The sequence below is a fragment of the Canis lupus genome, chromosome 24 (genome assembly GCF_011100685.1).
Source record: "Canis lupus familiaris isolate Mischka breed German Shepherd chromosome 24, alternate assembly UU_Cfam_GSD_1.0, whole genome shotgun sequence".
In the NCBI taxonomy this organism is placed as follows: domain Eukaryota; kingdom Metazoa; phylum Chordata; class Mammalia; order Carnivora; family Canidae; genus Canis; species Canis lupus.
In genome coordinates this window covers 33,049,563-33,065,555 of record NC_049245.1, presented here as the reverse complement: position 1 = coordinate 33,065,555, position 15,993 = coordinate 33,049,563, and the positions used below count along the sequence as shown (strand labels likewise).

The following is a 15,993-nucleotide window of genomic DNA, read 5'->3' as shown; positions in this document are numbered from 1 at the left end:
TGAGGCACAAAGAAGAGAAGAAACAAGGCCAAAACTATACCCAGGAAGTATACCCAGACTGGAACCCTACAAGTCTGACTGCAGTGATCTTCACTACCAGCCATTACTGCCTCAACCAAAGCAGCAAGCACGTAGGTACAGGTTCACGGAGGCATCAGAGATGTTCCCACAAACAGGCCCAACTGCAACTTTGTAAGATCTCCTAAACAAATGTGAATTATAACATTTTCCTGTCTAAACACTTGGATGTACAGAACGACCAATACATCCAATGAGCTGTATACACCCAATACACCTTTATGAGCATTTCAATAAATTACTACCAACCGTTCCTCCTGTCTGAATCCTCTTCTCCATACCTCTTCTGCCCTACAGTGTCACCTCAAAATCTCAGTCACAACAGCGTCCAACTCCAACAGTAAGGTGAAGACGGGGGAAAAAGAGATGCGCCTGCCATTCAGAATTACTGCTGCTGGGAGTAAACACATCATGAGAGACCAAAGATGCTCGATTCTGCTGTATTTCATTTAAGTGGTGGAGCATCAAGATTTTTAAGTAAATGTGCTCATGCTGGGAGAGGGAATGAGGAGAAAAATGCCACATCATGTTTTTTCCTCCAAAGGCACGAGGCTACATGAGCAAATACGACTTTCAGAATTCTAAAAGGGATCCTTTCTTCAGATGGGGGTGAGAAAATTGGCATAAATTTCCTTGTCTTCTCAACACTGCATGTCCCAGGAATATAGATTACTAAAGTGTTAAGAGTCTGTGTGAGAACAAAGTGGGAGATGAAGGTGAGAAAGATGACTGGAAAAGTATCTCTCAAGCTCAAGGAAGAAGAGTGAACAAAGACACATCTAGGTGAATGAGATCACAATTCAAAGTCATAGCTGTGGGGATCCCTGGGTGGCGCAGCGGTTTGGCGCCTGCCTTTGGCCCAGGGCACGATCCTGGAGACCCGGGATCGAATCCCACGTCGGGCTCCCGGTGCATGGAGCCTGCTTCTCCTTCTGCCTGTGTCTCTGCTCTGCCTCTCTCTCTCTCTCTCTGTGACTATCATAAATTAAAAAAAAAAAAAAAAAAAAAAAGTAAAAAAAAAAGTCATAGCTGTGGAGTCAGCAATAAGAAAAACAATTTACATTCATCTTAAGCAAGCTGAAAATTTCAAGCTCTAGCTTTCTAGATTAATAATTAATTTACATCAAAATACTTTTTTGGCTTTGGAACCTTCTAACTGATGAAGAATAAATAATCCTGAACTTTTTCTAACTTCAAATTTTTAGCAAAATTAAAGGAACTAAACCAAATCTGGCTTTGGTTGTAATGAGATTCATACTTAAGAAATTTCAGGTTTTGATTACAGCAATTAGGAAACCCAGTCCTCCAAGAACCTCTACACTTGTTAATATCAACCCAAGAACATTTTGACACCTCCAGCATCTAAAAGTGTTTGCTGGGAGACTGATTACTCACCTTCCATTATATAGGTGTTATGACTACATTAGAGTCTAATTAGTTTATATAAACAGCACCAGAATGTGGCAGAGAGAAACCACTGAATAAATCTACTTGTTACTAATAAAATAAGAAAACAAAACAAAAACAAAAAACTAACTACAAAAAAAAGAAAAAAGCTATAAAGGCTTGAAGTATGTAATCTGCTTCTCAAAACTGAAAGGTGAAAAGCATGCACCTTACAAAAGTGACAGTTATAGAAAGATTCTTTTTTTTTTTAAAGATTTATTTATTTATTTATGATAGACATAGAGAGAGAGAGAGAGGCAGAGACACAGGAGGAGGGAGAAGCAGGCTCCATGCCGGGAGCCTGACGTGGGACTCAATCCCGGGACTCCAGGATCGCAACCTGGGCCAAAGGCAGGCGCCAAACTGCTGAGCCACCCAGGGATCCCCAGAAAGATTCATTCTCTGCTTACAAATAGGTTTATGAAGTGACCAACTTTAAAATCACTACAAACAACTTAAATGTCTATTGACAGAGGACTAGCTGAATAAACTATGGTTCACCTGCACAACAGAATATAAGCATCAGGAGAAAAGGAATGAGGACTATCTCTATACAATGCTATAAGGTAACTTCTAGGTTATATACTTAAGTGAAAACAGAAAGGTAGCTGAAAGTGTGTGAACTACCACTTATCTAAGAACAGAAGTATAAATATACATGCATTTGTAAATATATAACCAAAATATAACAAGAAAAATGGAGGAAACAGTAGAGGGTTTAGGAATAGAAGCTAAGTCCAAATAACTCTGTTCTGTAGATTTACCTTTGAAACTGAATAGTTTATATAATTATAAACTGAAGTAGTATCTACAAATAGAAAACAAAACAACAAATCTATCTGCTTATTATGTCTGTGACATAACAACATCCACAGAAGTTATTGCAAATGACCCTAACATATAGTGATTTGTGCATCTCAGCTGGGATATGGCCTAAGGCTACCAAGAGAACTGCAATACAAGTACTAAATTGTTTTCAGTAATTATTGTTGGTGGAAGTGTTGGTATTGTGATTCTGAGGATGGCATGTGTATTGTGGGATATAAAGCAGATAAGCAGTTACGCTGTTGTTGCTGGGAAGTGAGATATTTAGCATGAGGGAATGAATTACAGATGTAGAATCAATGTAGTTATAAATACAAGTACTGTACTTGTACTAGAAATAGCATAAGAACTCACGAGTTTATAATAAACATACTCTCTGGTTTTATCCATTGAGAAGGCCTAGAAGAAAATGACCTAACTGCAATGAGCACACTTTGTACCCAGACTGTGGTCTCTATCATTTCCCACTAAAAGTAAGCAGAGTTCCTTCAAAAAATGGCTGTGTCCATGAACTCAAAAAAAAAAAAAAAAAAAAAATAGAATGGTGATTGCTAAGGGCTGGAGGGCTGGAAAAAAGGAAAGATGTTGGTCAAAGAGTACAAACTTCCAGTGATAAGATGAATAAGTTCTGGTGATCTAATGTATGGCATGGTGACCATAATTAACAATACTGTATCATAGAATTGAAAACTGTTAAGGGAATATATCTTTAAACTTATCACCATACACACACACACACACACACACACACACACACACACACGTAACTCTGTGGGAATAAATGTGTTACCTAACCTGATTGTGGTAATTTCACAATATGTACATGTATCAAATCATCATGCTGTATACCTTCAACTTACATATGTTCTCTGCTAATACTATCTCAATAAAGCTTTAAAAATGTGCTATTTCCAGGTGTGGAGCAGGAAATGTCCAACATGAGCCTGGGACATCTCATCATACTAGAAAGAAAGGAAGCTATGAGAAAAACTACTGGGAAGTATATATATGTCATTAAACCAGACTTCTTAAAAAAAAAGAACAAACCATCAGGTTCACATCGATATCGAACAATCTGAATATAAAAAAAATAATAACTGCAAGGATTGAAATGAACCAAATATTTTAAACCCATATTGCTATTTTTCCTATATAAATTATAGCTGAGATTACAAAATTAATGAAACGCTTCACTATAAAAATATTTCAGCTGGTAAATAGCAAAGGAATGATCAAATGTCACCGCTTTGCAATGCTGAATAAAATAATGCATCTAAGCAATGGCCCTCAGTGTCTGATACAAGAGAAAAAATGAGATGAGCATACATCCAGGTATTCCGGACCTCCTGATGCAAGTACACATGACATCCATGAAATATCCTTGCCAAAAGAAACTGATTTTAATCTCCGAGCAAGCTTATAGATCAACTGTTCTCCAACAGTGGCCTACGGACCCCTGGGAAACCCTACATGCCTTTTTTTTTTTTTAATAAAGATTTTATTTATTGATTCATGAGAGACACAGAGTGGGGGGAGAGACACAGGCAGAGGAAGAAGCAGTCTCCATGCAGGGAGCCTGACATGGGACTCGATCCCAGGTCCCCAGGATCATGCCTGGGCTGAAGGTGGTGCTAAACCGCTGAGCCACTCGGGCTGCCCACCCTACATGCCTTTTTAAGGAACCTGTGAGATCAAACTATTTTCCTACTAATATTGAGACATTATTTGCCTTTCCTAGTGTGTTGGCATTTGCACGGACAGTACCAACGCAACGGTGAGTGAAAGTGCCAGCCTCTCTGTATGAATTAAGGGGTACCAAATGGCACTAGCAGCTATTAAATTTTTTGTGACCACAGGCTCCAAGTAGAAAAACAAACCAACAAACCACCAACCAAAAAACAATTTCCTTAAGAATGTCCTTGATGAAGTAGTAAAAAGTATTAATTTTATTTAAGTTCAACCTTTGATTATATGCCTTTTTATTATTCTCTGTGATGAAACGGGAAGTTGGCGTAAAGCACTCTGCTGTGCACTGAAATATGATGGTTGTCTTGAAGCAAAGGACTCATGTAAATAAGCTATGACCTAAACTAGCTGCTTTTATCCTGTAAACACCATGTTTACTTGAAAGAATGGCAAATTGGTTACTTGGATTTGGGCGCTTGGAAGCTATTTTCTCAAAAATGAGCAAAGTGAGGCTTGTCACTCCATGGGACACAACAGTGTTTGTTGCCAGTGATAAAATTCAAACTTTCAGACATTTGGTTCTATCCTGCCAAAGGAGGCTGGGAAATTTAAGGATGTGCACTAATCTTTTAAAACTCATTTCAAAACAAAAGGACAATACGTTCAAAAACAAAATGGGGAGTACTTCTTTTGTTTCTATAAAATGGCAGATAAAGTTTCATGTTGTAGATCCCCGGGTTCCCAGAAAACATCAAGATGAATCATTAATTTAAAATGAATAAACAAAGCATCCCTGCTACCATATCAATCATGATTTAAATTACAGGGCAGCCTGGGGTGGCTCAGCAGTTTAGCGCCACCTTCGGCCTAGGGTGTGATCCTGGAGACCTGGGATCAAGTCCCACATCAGGTTCCCTGCAAGGAGCCTGCTTCTCCCTCTGTCTGTGTCTCGGCCTCTCTCTCTGTCTCTCTCATGAATAAATAAAATCTTTTTTAAAAAATTACAAATATCGGGCAGCCTGGGTGGCTCAGCGGTTTAGCGCTGTCTTCCACCTGGGGTGTGATCCTGGAGACCTGGGATCGAGTCCTGTGTCAGGCTCCCTGAGTGGAGCCTGTTTCTCCCTCTGCCTTTCTCTGCCTCTCTCTGTCTCTCTCTGTCTCTCTCTGTCTCTCATGAATAAATAAATGAAATCTTTTAAAAAATTACAAATAAAGTAGTAGTAATTCCCACCTCCCACCAAATGCCTAATTTCTGAAGTATATAATCAAAAGTAAAATGTACAACCTTTTAAACAATGAGCGATCAACTGTGCCCTGACAGCTTCATAAAGCTTCTTTATAAAAAACCCACAGAAATTTCTACTTCACAATCCTATCTGAAGCTCTGATCTAGGAAAGAAGGGTTAAGATAAAGTTTCATCAAATCACAGGCAGTTGTCACCCTCCCAGGGCAACCTCAGTACTAAAATTTATCCTTCCCTACCACAAAGAGCCAGCTGAATGGCTTTAACTACCCAGGGAATGCAGGCAATCAATCTTGTTCAGGTTCTGTTACTTTTATCAAATTAATTTTGAATTGACAATTCCATGGTTTTACATCCTGATGGCCCCATTATCACACAACTTCAGAGAGGTATTAGCTTAGCCTTTGGGCTGCATTAGGAGTCTATTTTTAATTTCTCCAGTACACTAAGGAAAAATCTAAAAGGGTACTAAATACTTCCCAAAAAGAAGGGCACACTGGGCACGATTTTATCGAAGAGCTGGCCTTCAGTCTATCGCCTCTCTGCTCATACACACACTCTCTGGGCCCCGAATACAATCTCTCAGTGCTTCCTGGCATCCCACATTCTTCAAGGCCTACACGCACGAGCGCGCGCGCGCGCGCACACACACACACACACACACACACACACACGCTGCCCTGTCTCTGCCTAGAAGTCCCTTTCCCTCCTCTAGCTCTAGAGAATTCCTATTGCCTTTCAAAATACCCTTCAAAGGAATCTTCTGGATGTTCCCTGGAGGTCCTGCTGGGATTCTGGCTCCCTCTTCTGGGCTTGTACAGCAATTTTTATATGTACTTTGCAAACAATTGACCAGATTAGCCTAGAGAAGATGGTTAAGAGGATGGGCTCTGGAACCAAACTGCTTTGGTTCAAATCCCTGCTGTGCTACTTACTGTCTATACAACTATACTCCATTATTTACTACCTTTGGGCCTCAGTTTGCTTATCCATAAAATGGCAGCAACATTATCTGTCTCGTGGATGGTTATAAGGATTGAGCTAATACATATAAAAGACTTAGTCCAATGCCTGGCACATAGTAAGTGCTCAATGAATGTAAGCTATTGTTAGCACAAATGTATCAAAGTTATTTGATTACCTTTTTTGCTACACTATCAACTTTCTCAGCCTCAACTATTTGTTGAATTAATTCAGAGACTGTGTCAGCATTTAATCAAAATTGGTGTGGTAACTTTAAGCGAGGCAATTGTTAGGTGTTAGGAACACAAAGATGAGTTAAATCAAGTCCTGGCTGTCAAGATCCTGCAATCTTGCCTATTTACACAAAATATATACAGAAGATTTCAATGAATAGAGATTGAGTTGATGTGGAGGCCAGCTACTATCAATTCTGTTTACAGAATGAGTCATAAGAAATCTGGAAATTAAAAAAAAAAGAAATCTGGAAAGAACTTCATTTGAATAAATAGGTAACTTACTCCAAAAGCTAATATACCAGGAGCTAATAATCAATAATACTTGCAGTTATTAAGATTGGAAAGTACTAGATCATTTAGTTCTGCAGAAGTTCTGGCTAACTCTATTTAGACTAAAACCAGGAAAATCTACATAGAATTTTTATTTTATTTTTTTCATAGAATTTTTTAAGACATTGTATTTTTTTTAAAGTTTAAGCAACTAATACATTAGTCTTGCTGTAAAAACAGTTAAAACTGAAGTTTTCCTCAAAGGTAATGACTCACCAAATAATTTCATATACTGTATTTTATTTCTGCATTTGCATGTGTGTGCATATATACAGAAATATGTAGCATGTTTTGTGGTTATTAGAAAATTTACATAAATGGTATCATGGTTTGTATTAGTTTGCATTTTACTGCTATTACAAATTCCTATTATACACAAGTATGTTTCTCGACTCTGTTCTCTATACACTAATCTGTGTTCTATTCTTGTGCCAATTATCACCATGCTTTCATTGCTCTGGTTTTGTACATTTTCACATCTGGTGGTAAAAGACCAACCTCACTGTTCTTGTTCAAAAACACCTTGGATACTTTACATTTCCATATAGGAAGTAACAGTGGCATAATGTTTCAACATCTATGGATCTAGGTTTTCAAGTGTAGGGATGTCAAATCATAAATATTCTCTTACCACTCTAATATTCTTTTGTCTTTAAGAAACACTCCCTTCCCTTTGTTCTCAGTTTTTTGGGACCTTCTTCCTTTTCAATTTGATTACTCTGACAAATGTCAGGTCCTTTCCCAGAACCAACGTTTAATTATACTAATTAATTTTGTTGTTTTTTAATTCACTGAATTCTGTGTTTATCTTTATCCTATTTTGTCTTATTTACAATCTTTCTTGTATTCTAAAAAGAAAATACATTTAAGGCTATAAATCTCCCTCTCAGTACCTTCTTTGCTGCATCCCATTGGTTTAATTTACAGAGATCTAAATTCTGTACAGTACTTGTAATTCATTTCTAAATAGTTTACAACTTCTACTTTATCTTAAAAACAAATACTTGGAGATATACTCTTTAAATTTCCAAGTGGAACAAAATGGTTTTATCTACTTTATTGTTAATTTCTACTTTTCTTGTGTTTTAGTCAGTGAACATGGCCTGTGTGATTTCTGTATGAGATTTCTGAGCACTTTAAAACATAGTCAAATTTTGCAAATATTTCACATATGTTTTCAAAGTGTCATGAATACTTGAAAAGTGTTCCTATATTCTGTTTTATCAACCTTGTTAATTGTGGGAACTCTTGTTTTTTTAATCTAACTGAAATGTCCATTTTTGAGAGAAGACTAAGGCTTTAGCCACAAATGAAAAGGATTTTTAATGCTATAATTCTTGCTGAATAGCTCTTACCTTTACCCCAAATCAAGCATTTGAAAGAACAGCCTCAGTTTCTTAAAGTGTCATCCCCAGACCAGCAGTGTCAGCATCACCTGGAAACTTGTTGGAAATGCAGACTGTCAGGCCCCACCCCAGACTCACTGCATCAGAGTCTCTGGGGTCAGCACTGAGTAATCTGTGTTCTAACCTCCGTTACATGTGATTCTACCTTGTGAAATTCTGATCTAAATGATTTTTAGGATATAGCATATTTTGATATGTTTCTTCTTTCTTTCCTATTAGGTACTATAGAAATTCAGAGATAAGGATGTATTAGTATTTTATTAGCACTGCATGATTTTTTTAGCTTCCTTTTTATTCTCCTTTTGTGTCTTCCGTACTCCTATTGGAGGTACCAAAGAAACACATAAAAAAAGAAAAATGTCCTTTTGTAAGTGACATTTGGCAAAGAAAGAGCCAAACTGTTGAGTGAAAAAAATACTCAGAATAATTTCACTGAGCTTGTAGAAGGCTTTGTGTCAGACTAGCTAACATGTCTCCCTTAGCAATCTCTTAGAGACTCTCTGATTTCCTAATAGGCATTTAACAGAATTTAGTTATGAAATTTAATACATTTAAGAGGTTTTAATTATGAAAAAGATATTCTCCTTTCTTCCTATGAAGGCAATTGCCACTTTGAAATGAACTTTTTACCCAAAATGGCAAATAGGAAGCCATTTCGTCAGGAATGATAGCATTTAATACTGACAAAAACCATCATATTTTTCATCTGAAATTGAGTACTTTTGCATTTCTAAAATTGAATTACTTTATTTGCCACGTTGGAAAAGCTTTAACAAAGGTTTCCTTTAACGTTTAATATATATTGTGATAAAAGTATAAATAAAAGATGTGTGAAAATGCAATATTTGCTAAAGTTGGTATTTGATAGTCTAAAAACAGACTGCATGCAATGAATATCAATTCTAGGAGAATTCAGACCCTGAATTTGGCATTCATAAAGCCACAAAAGGCTGTAAACTTAAATCCAGCTTGGCTCATGAATCCCCCAGAAACATACTGCAATCTTTTAGTCTAAGGGGGTGGAATGCCAGGAGGGGTGAACACGACAATGAGGCCGCGCTGCCCTGGAGCTTATGGTGGTGAGGAAAATAGACATTAGGTCAGGTAACCTATCTATTCAGGTAATAATGGCTAGTTAAAGGGAAAAAAGCCACAGTAAAGAGATAGTGTGAGAGAGGACCTTACAGAAGAGGGGACATTCAGCTAAGATCTGAATGAAGAGGGCAGCCCGGGTGGCCCAGTGGTTTAGCACTGCCTTCAGCCCGGGGCGTGATCCTGGAGATCCGGGATCGAGTTCCACGTCAGGTTCCCTGCATGGGGCCTGCTTCTCCCTCTGCCTGTGTCTCTGCTTCTCTCTCTCTCTCTCTGTCTCTCACGAATAAATAAATAAAATCTTAAAAAAAAAAAAAAAAGATCTGAATGAAGAGAAGCAGCACCTACAAAGGCTCCAAAGCAGGATGTGGTGGGCATGTGTCAGGAGAGAATGAAGCCTGTCATGGCTGGAGGAGAGTGACAAGGAAGACAGCAGCACAAATGTAAACACGTAATCAAAGTACGTGTGAACACATTAAAATCACCTGGGGCCCCTGGGTGGCTCGGTCAGTTAAGCGTCTGGCTTGGACTCAGATCATGATCCCAGGGTCCTGGGATTGAGCCCCACAGTGGGCTCTCTCTGCTCAGCAGAGAGCCTGCTTCTCCCACTCCTCATGCTTCTGCTCTCTCTCCTTGTCTCAAAAAAATGAATAAAATCTTTTAAAAAATCGTTTTCATTTGATCTTTGGTATTTTTTGGAATAGCAGCTCATCTATACCCCACCTACACTTTCTTACATTGCTTAGTTTGCAATTCTCTTAAAAGAGAAATTATAAGTTAATTCTGTTGATATTTTGACAGTAAAAATAGAATAAAATTTTATATGGCAGGATGGGATTGGTTCAGGCCCAATGTGAACATAGACACATCCAAAGGATTTACAGCAAGAATCCCAGTGTTGAATGACCCTAAATGCCAGACAGGTCAGTTAATACAAATGAATGAAGTAAGCTAAACACTGAGAAGAACTGGACCTCAAGAGAGCAGCTGTTGCTCAGCTCCAGACAATTGTCCTCCAACCATGTAGGTTTATTATGGCTGGGTCTTCCAAGTTTTCAAAAGAAGGCGGAGAGCCAACATTTTATATAAAAGCTTTCAATTTTTAAACACAGGCAGCTATAGAAAGATTTGTAAACACTGTATAGGGCACACAAGAAGGTCTACATGCTGCATGCTGTTAGCTTCTAAGCTCTGGTGTAGAGGATGGTCTCAGGACCTCCTCCTGGGCCAGGCACCATCCAGGCTGGGCAATGGGCTCACCTACTCATGGTACTCATGGCCACTCCCTCTGTCCAGAATGAAAAGCATGCTCTCTTAAAGACCTACTAAAGCCCCTCTGCAAAAGCAGCTTGCCCGCTGAAACACGTTCTCTGCCAGTGATGCTAGTCTAGGGAAACTATGGCAGAAAGAAGTGAAATCTTCTAACACCGGAATTACCGAACTGAAAACAATGATTAGAATGACAGGACATTCAAGATCATTTGCTTCTATAACATTAAAAAAAAAAAAAAAAAAAAAAAGGGCGGGAGGCAGCCCGGGTGGCTCAGCGGTTTAATACCACCTTCAGCCCAGGGTGTGATCCTGGAGACCAAGATCGAGTCCCATGTTGGGCTCCCTACATGGAGCCTGCTTGTGTCTCTTGCCTCTCTCTTTCTGTGTGTCTCTCATAAATAAATAAATAAATAAATAAATAAATAAATAAATAAATAAATAAAATCAAGAAAATAAAAAAAAATTTAAAATGAATAAATAAACAAACAAATAAATAAAATCTAGAAAGAAAGAAAGAAAGAAAGAAAGAAAGAAAGAAAGAAAGAAAGAAAGAAAGAAAGAAAGAGGAAACTGCAGCTAGGAATCCAGATCTGAGGACTCTACAGCTTTCTATCATGATGATATCTGCTATCCAGAAGCTGTTTCATCTGCTATCCAGAAGCTGTTTCATCTTTGCCTAGAGACTCACAAAACTGAGAAAAGCAGTCCTGACAAATACGCTCAAGACAACTCTGTGGGCATCACAGAATAGCAAAAATAATTCAAATCTCATGAGTAAACTAATAATGGAGTGAAAAAATAGCTGATAGTAACAAATGAATGCACACCTGATAAAGCAAAGGCTGCTGGGCTGTAACATGGCTTCAGGGACTTATCTGTCAAACAGCCTCAAGTGAGTTATAGTGGTCCTCAAAGGATCTCTATCACCAATACTATCAACTCCAACATTCCTGCTACTGTACAATAGTAGACATTATGTTATGTAAGAAGGATGTCATCACCTTGAGGCCAGTGAACAGGAGAATGGAAAGCCAAGATAGAAAGGCCTCCCAGAATCCAATTATGATGCCCAATCTCAGGTCTTTTATAAACAACAACAGAACCATGACAGAATTTGAAAGTATAAAAGTGAAAAAATCCCTAAAGAGAACATTCTTTCCTAAAAATATTCAGAAAAGGAATGCAGACTCCTTAGCTTACTTTTCCCCCCAATTTTTTTATTGCTTCTACTCATTAAATCTCTGTGAACATTACCAAGTGTCTGTGGTTAAGGGAGAATGTTCCATTGCAGAGAAGGAAAAACACACCCAGTTTTTCATTAGACACTTTGGAACAATTTAATATTCATCCTTAGGCAAAATTCAGAGTGATCCTCTCCGAGGGCCTAAAATTAGGATAATGGTTAGCAAAACAGCAAAGATGCTACACATCAGCATGAGCTGCTCTCCAGTCTCACTCTTAAAGTCACAATCCCAAATAAACTACGCAAAACAGTGCATCCTCACTCGGCATTTCTTTTACTGTTAACAATACCAAACTCAACAAAAAGAAAAATGGCAAGTTAACAAAGGATTTTTAAAGCTAAGAAGATGCCACTAATCAGGAGTCCCAGAACTGCTCAAACGTCGGTCAAAATGCAGTCTCAAACCCATGAGGCCCTCAGCCCGGGGGGCTGCTGCCGGGAAGGCCAGAGGCTTGCACCGTACAAGAAAACGCTCTGGCACTTTTGGTGAAGTGACAAAAGTGGATGTGCAATATGGCAAAAAACCGTCCCCAGCAGACACAACAGTTCACTTCGAGCACTACTTACGAACTCATAGTCTCCATCCTGCGGTACTTTCCAATCCGAGGAGTTCCTCAGGGGGCCAGGGACACTCTGGCCAAAGCTGTGGATCTGGTTTTCTTTTTCTTTTTGTTCAAAATATTCAAGGAAAGATGGTTTTGCAGGCTGCATGGTCTCATCCCTTCCTGAAAACCAAGAACAATAAAAGGCAAAAAATAGTATCTTCGATTTCAGAGTTTAATGAATACAGATGGGCTTCAGGCTCTGTGTCAGTGGCTTTTTACTAGATAAGGACTTCCAGGAGAATTTAGTGAAAACCACAGGAAAATGAAAAAATGCTCACACCACCTGCTTCTCACAGAATTTCAAAGGATTTATGGGTCCCCTTAAATACATGCAAATATTTCCCCAGGCACCGTTTTTCTGGGGTGATATAACAATTCTGAGTAAGCTGCAAGTAGTACTTTTGGGGTCTCCTATAGCAAAAAGTTCCCATGATATTTAGACTGAAAACAGAAAAGCAAGCACAGCTACTTATCACCTACATAGATAACATTTTCTATAGCTAATGGAATAGGGAAGGGGGATAAGACAGTAGAGTGACTTCCCTTTGAGATTCTCTTGATCCAACTGGACTAGAAAGATATGCACAAAAAAGCAAATATAAGTAAATCATATTCCATCCACTCCAGGAAATATTATGTAATTTTTAAAACCCTATTCACAGGGGCAATTGGGTGGCTCAGTGGTTAAGTGTCTGCTTTTGGATCAGGGTGTGATCCAGGTCTGGGGATCAAGTTCCACATCGGGCTCCCTGCATGGAGCCTGCTTCTCCCTCTGCCTATGTCTCTGCCTCTCTCTGTGTGTCTCTCATGAATAAATACATAAAATCTTTTTTTTTTGTAAAAAAAAAACCCTATTTACAAATGGCTTACAATAATGCTAAAAATTGAAGATAGGATACAATATTATATACAGAACATGATCTCAACTCTGTAAAATCATATACACAGGAGGAAAAAAAATGAAAGAAAAATACCAAAATGTTAACAGGACTTGTCTCTCATAGTAGATCTCAAGATCTCATGGGGAGATCTTGTAAGCTGGGGTGGTTAGGGAAGATGGGTAGGGGGTACTTAGGCTGGACCCTAAACATACCTGAGGAAAGATTCAGCAGTTACTAGTAGCAGCTGCCAAAGGGAGCAAACTACAGAAGTTACTGGTTAGTGGTGGCAAAAAGAATACTTTTACCTGGCATGACTTACAGCCTAGCTAGCTGAACATACCTACTTCACATGTCCAAGTGGTTTCTGCTTCTGATTAGTATTTTAATACTGGGAAGTATGGAAGTTTTTCCCATTGCTTTCCATGAACATGTGGGTTTATATCGCCCTTTTTCCCAATAACCAGGAAAAAAGACCAGAAGGTTCAAAGCCCTAACAAGTGGATGGAAAGGGAACTAGAATATAGAGACCAGCACATGTTTCTCTCCAGACATTCTTGTTCCACGTACTCTTATCTGCTGATGTCTGCCTGGTCCAGCTTCAAGCCAGCACCCTGACTGCCTCTCAGACGTTTGTCATATCACTTTGACCACTGCCAAGTTCAAAGCAGCCAATCCCAGATTTGCCCACTTGCAGATGCTGCCAAAAGCCTATTTCACTGTTGCCTCCTGACTTATTAGTGATTAAACACAGTGTTTGCTAAGACCAGCCAATAATTATGTGCTAAGTGTGTGTTGTTCTGTTTATTCTAGGTGTGATGTTAAATGCTTTTCATGATTGTTTGATTTAATTTTTAAGTTAAATTTATGGTATTATTTTATCATCTAGTTCTGAAGGAACTACAACAAAATAAAACCTGTATTAAGTAGAGCTGTTTGGGATTTGTTGACAAGTCCTCTTGATCAGTCCCCTCCCCCTGGACCAGAAAAACCCTCAGCAAGCCTACACATGGTCCTACACAGAAAGAGCATTTAGCGAGCCTCCTGGAATCACACGAGGGTGGTGGTACTACCGACTGTTACCACATACAGTATACAGTGTTCTTTCATATGGAATCTCGTGGCTAGACATGTCGACCAACCAGCTGAACAGAGCAGAAAGTCTTGAAGCAAAATAGTGAGCCCAAAGGCTTTCCAAATAGCTAGTTATTTGGAAAAGGACTGAATTGGATCTACACCTCACATTTTAAACCAGGAAAACTCCACATGGGTGAGAGCTTTTACTACAAGGACGGGAACTATAAATACTACAAGAAAACTGGTGTGGATACACTTGAGGCCTGGGTGTGGTTTCTGACTATGAAAAAAAAAACCAGATGCAATGAAACATGGATAAATAAAAACCTTTTGTGTGAAGAAAACCCCATACATTTTTTAAAATTAGTAAGTACACATATAAGCCAAGACAAAAGACAAATGGAGAACTGGAAGAAAATATTTGCAACGTGTACCATAAATTTTTTTAAAGAAAGCTCTTTAAAAAAATGTATGAGTTGTTCTTGGTATGAGGCAGGTAAGTTCCCCCCTCCCCACACACACACACATTTCCTAAAATCTACCAAAAGAAGACCCAAAAAAGGTAGAAAAATGGGCTAAAGCCTTGAAAGGATAGTATGGTTGACCCTTGAACAAAGCAGGGGTTAGGGCACTGACTCCCATGCAGCTGAAAAATCATGTATAAGTTTGGACTCCTCCAAAACTTAACTATTAATAGCCTGCTGTTGATCTGAAGCCTTACTGAGAACATAAACAGTCAATGAACATACATTTTGTATAAATATTATATGCTGCATTCTTATAATAATGGAAGCTAGAGAAAAGAAAAAGTTATTAAGAAAATCATAAGGAGGGGCCCCTGGGTGGCCCAGTTGGTTAAGTGCCTGCCTTTGGTTCAGATCATGATCCCGGAGTCCTGGGATAGAGCCCCGCATCTGGCTTCCTGCTCAGTGGGGAGTCTGCTTCTCCCTCTCCCCTTGCTCGTGCTGTCTCTCTCTCACTTGCTCACTCTCTCAAATAAATGAGTAAATCTCTCAAAAAAAAAATCATAAGGAAAAGAAAATACACTTACAGTACTATACTATATTTATTGAAAAAACCTGCACATAAATGGGCCCACAGAGTTCAAATCTGTGTTGTTCAACCATATACACAGAAAGTTATTCAATTAGTCCTTAAACATGAAAAAAAATGCGTAGGTTCACACACAGTAAGAGAAACTCAAATCAAAACCATTTAGAGATGTGATTTCTTATATTTCAAAAGGACAAGAATTCAAAAGCTGTTGGTAAGGCTGTGGGTACACAAGCATACTCATACATTGCTGAACTAGGAGTGCAAAATAGTACAAGTTCTAAAAGGGGACGTGGCAAGAGCTAAACATCAAAGTATGAAATAGGGAAGGTACAAAGAATCCTGGTGTGTTGTATTTGAACTGGAGGTATGAATGTGAGCTCATACTTAGAAAAAAAATTCCAACCTTCTTTCATTAAAGTCTTAAAGCAGTAACACCTCATTATCAATGAGCACACCTGGTGCTCAGATCTTGGTTTGCAAATCCCATTCCCCACTCAGAGGAACTAAAGCTTCTTAAGGGAAATAGCTAACTCCAGGTCTAAGAGTGGGCCTGGAA

General features: G+C 38.7%; 1 protein-coding gene across 1 annotated transcript in view; it reads right to left on the bottom strand.

The window, feature by feature from the left end:
- The window catches only part of STK4 (serine/threonine kinase 4), an 88,344-nt gene that overhangs the window by 27,326 nt on the left and 45,025 nt on the right, over window positions 1–15,993 (bottom strand). Inside the window, 1 exon segment of the mRNA XM_038572429.1 lies at window positions 12,389–12,546. Within this exon segment, the coding sequence (XP_038428357.1) occupies window positions 12,389–12,546 (158 nt within the window).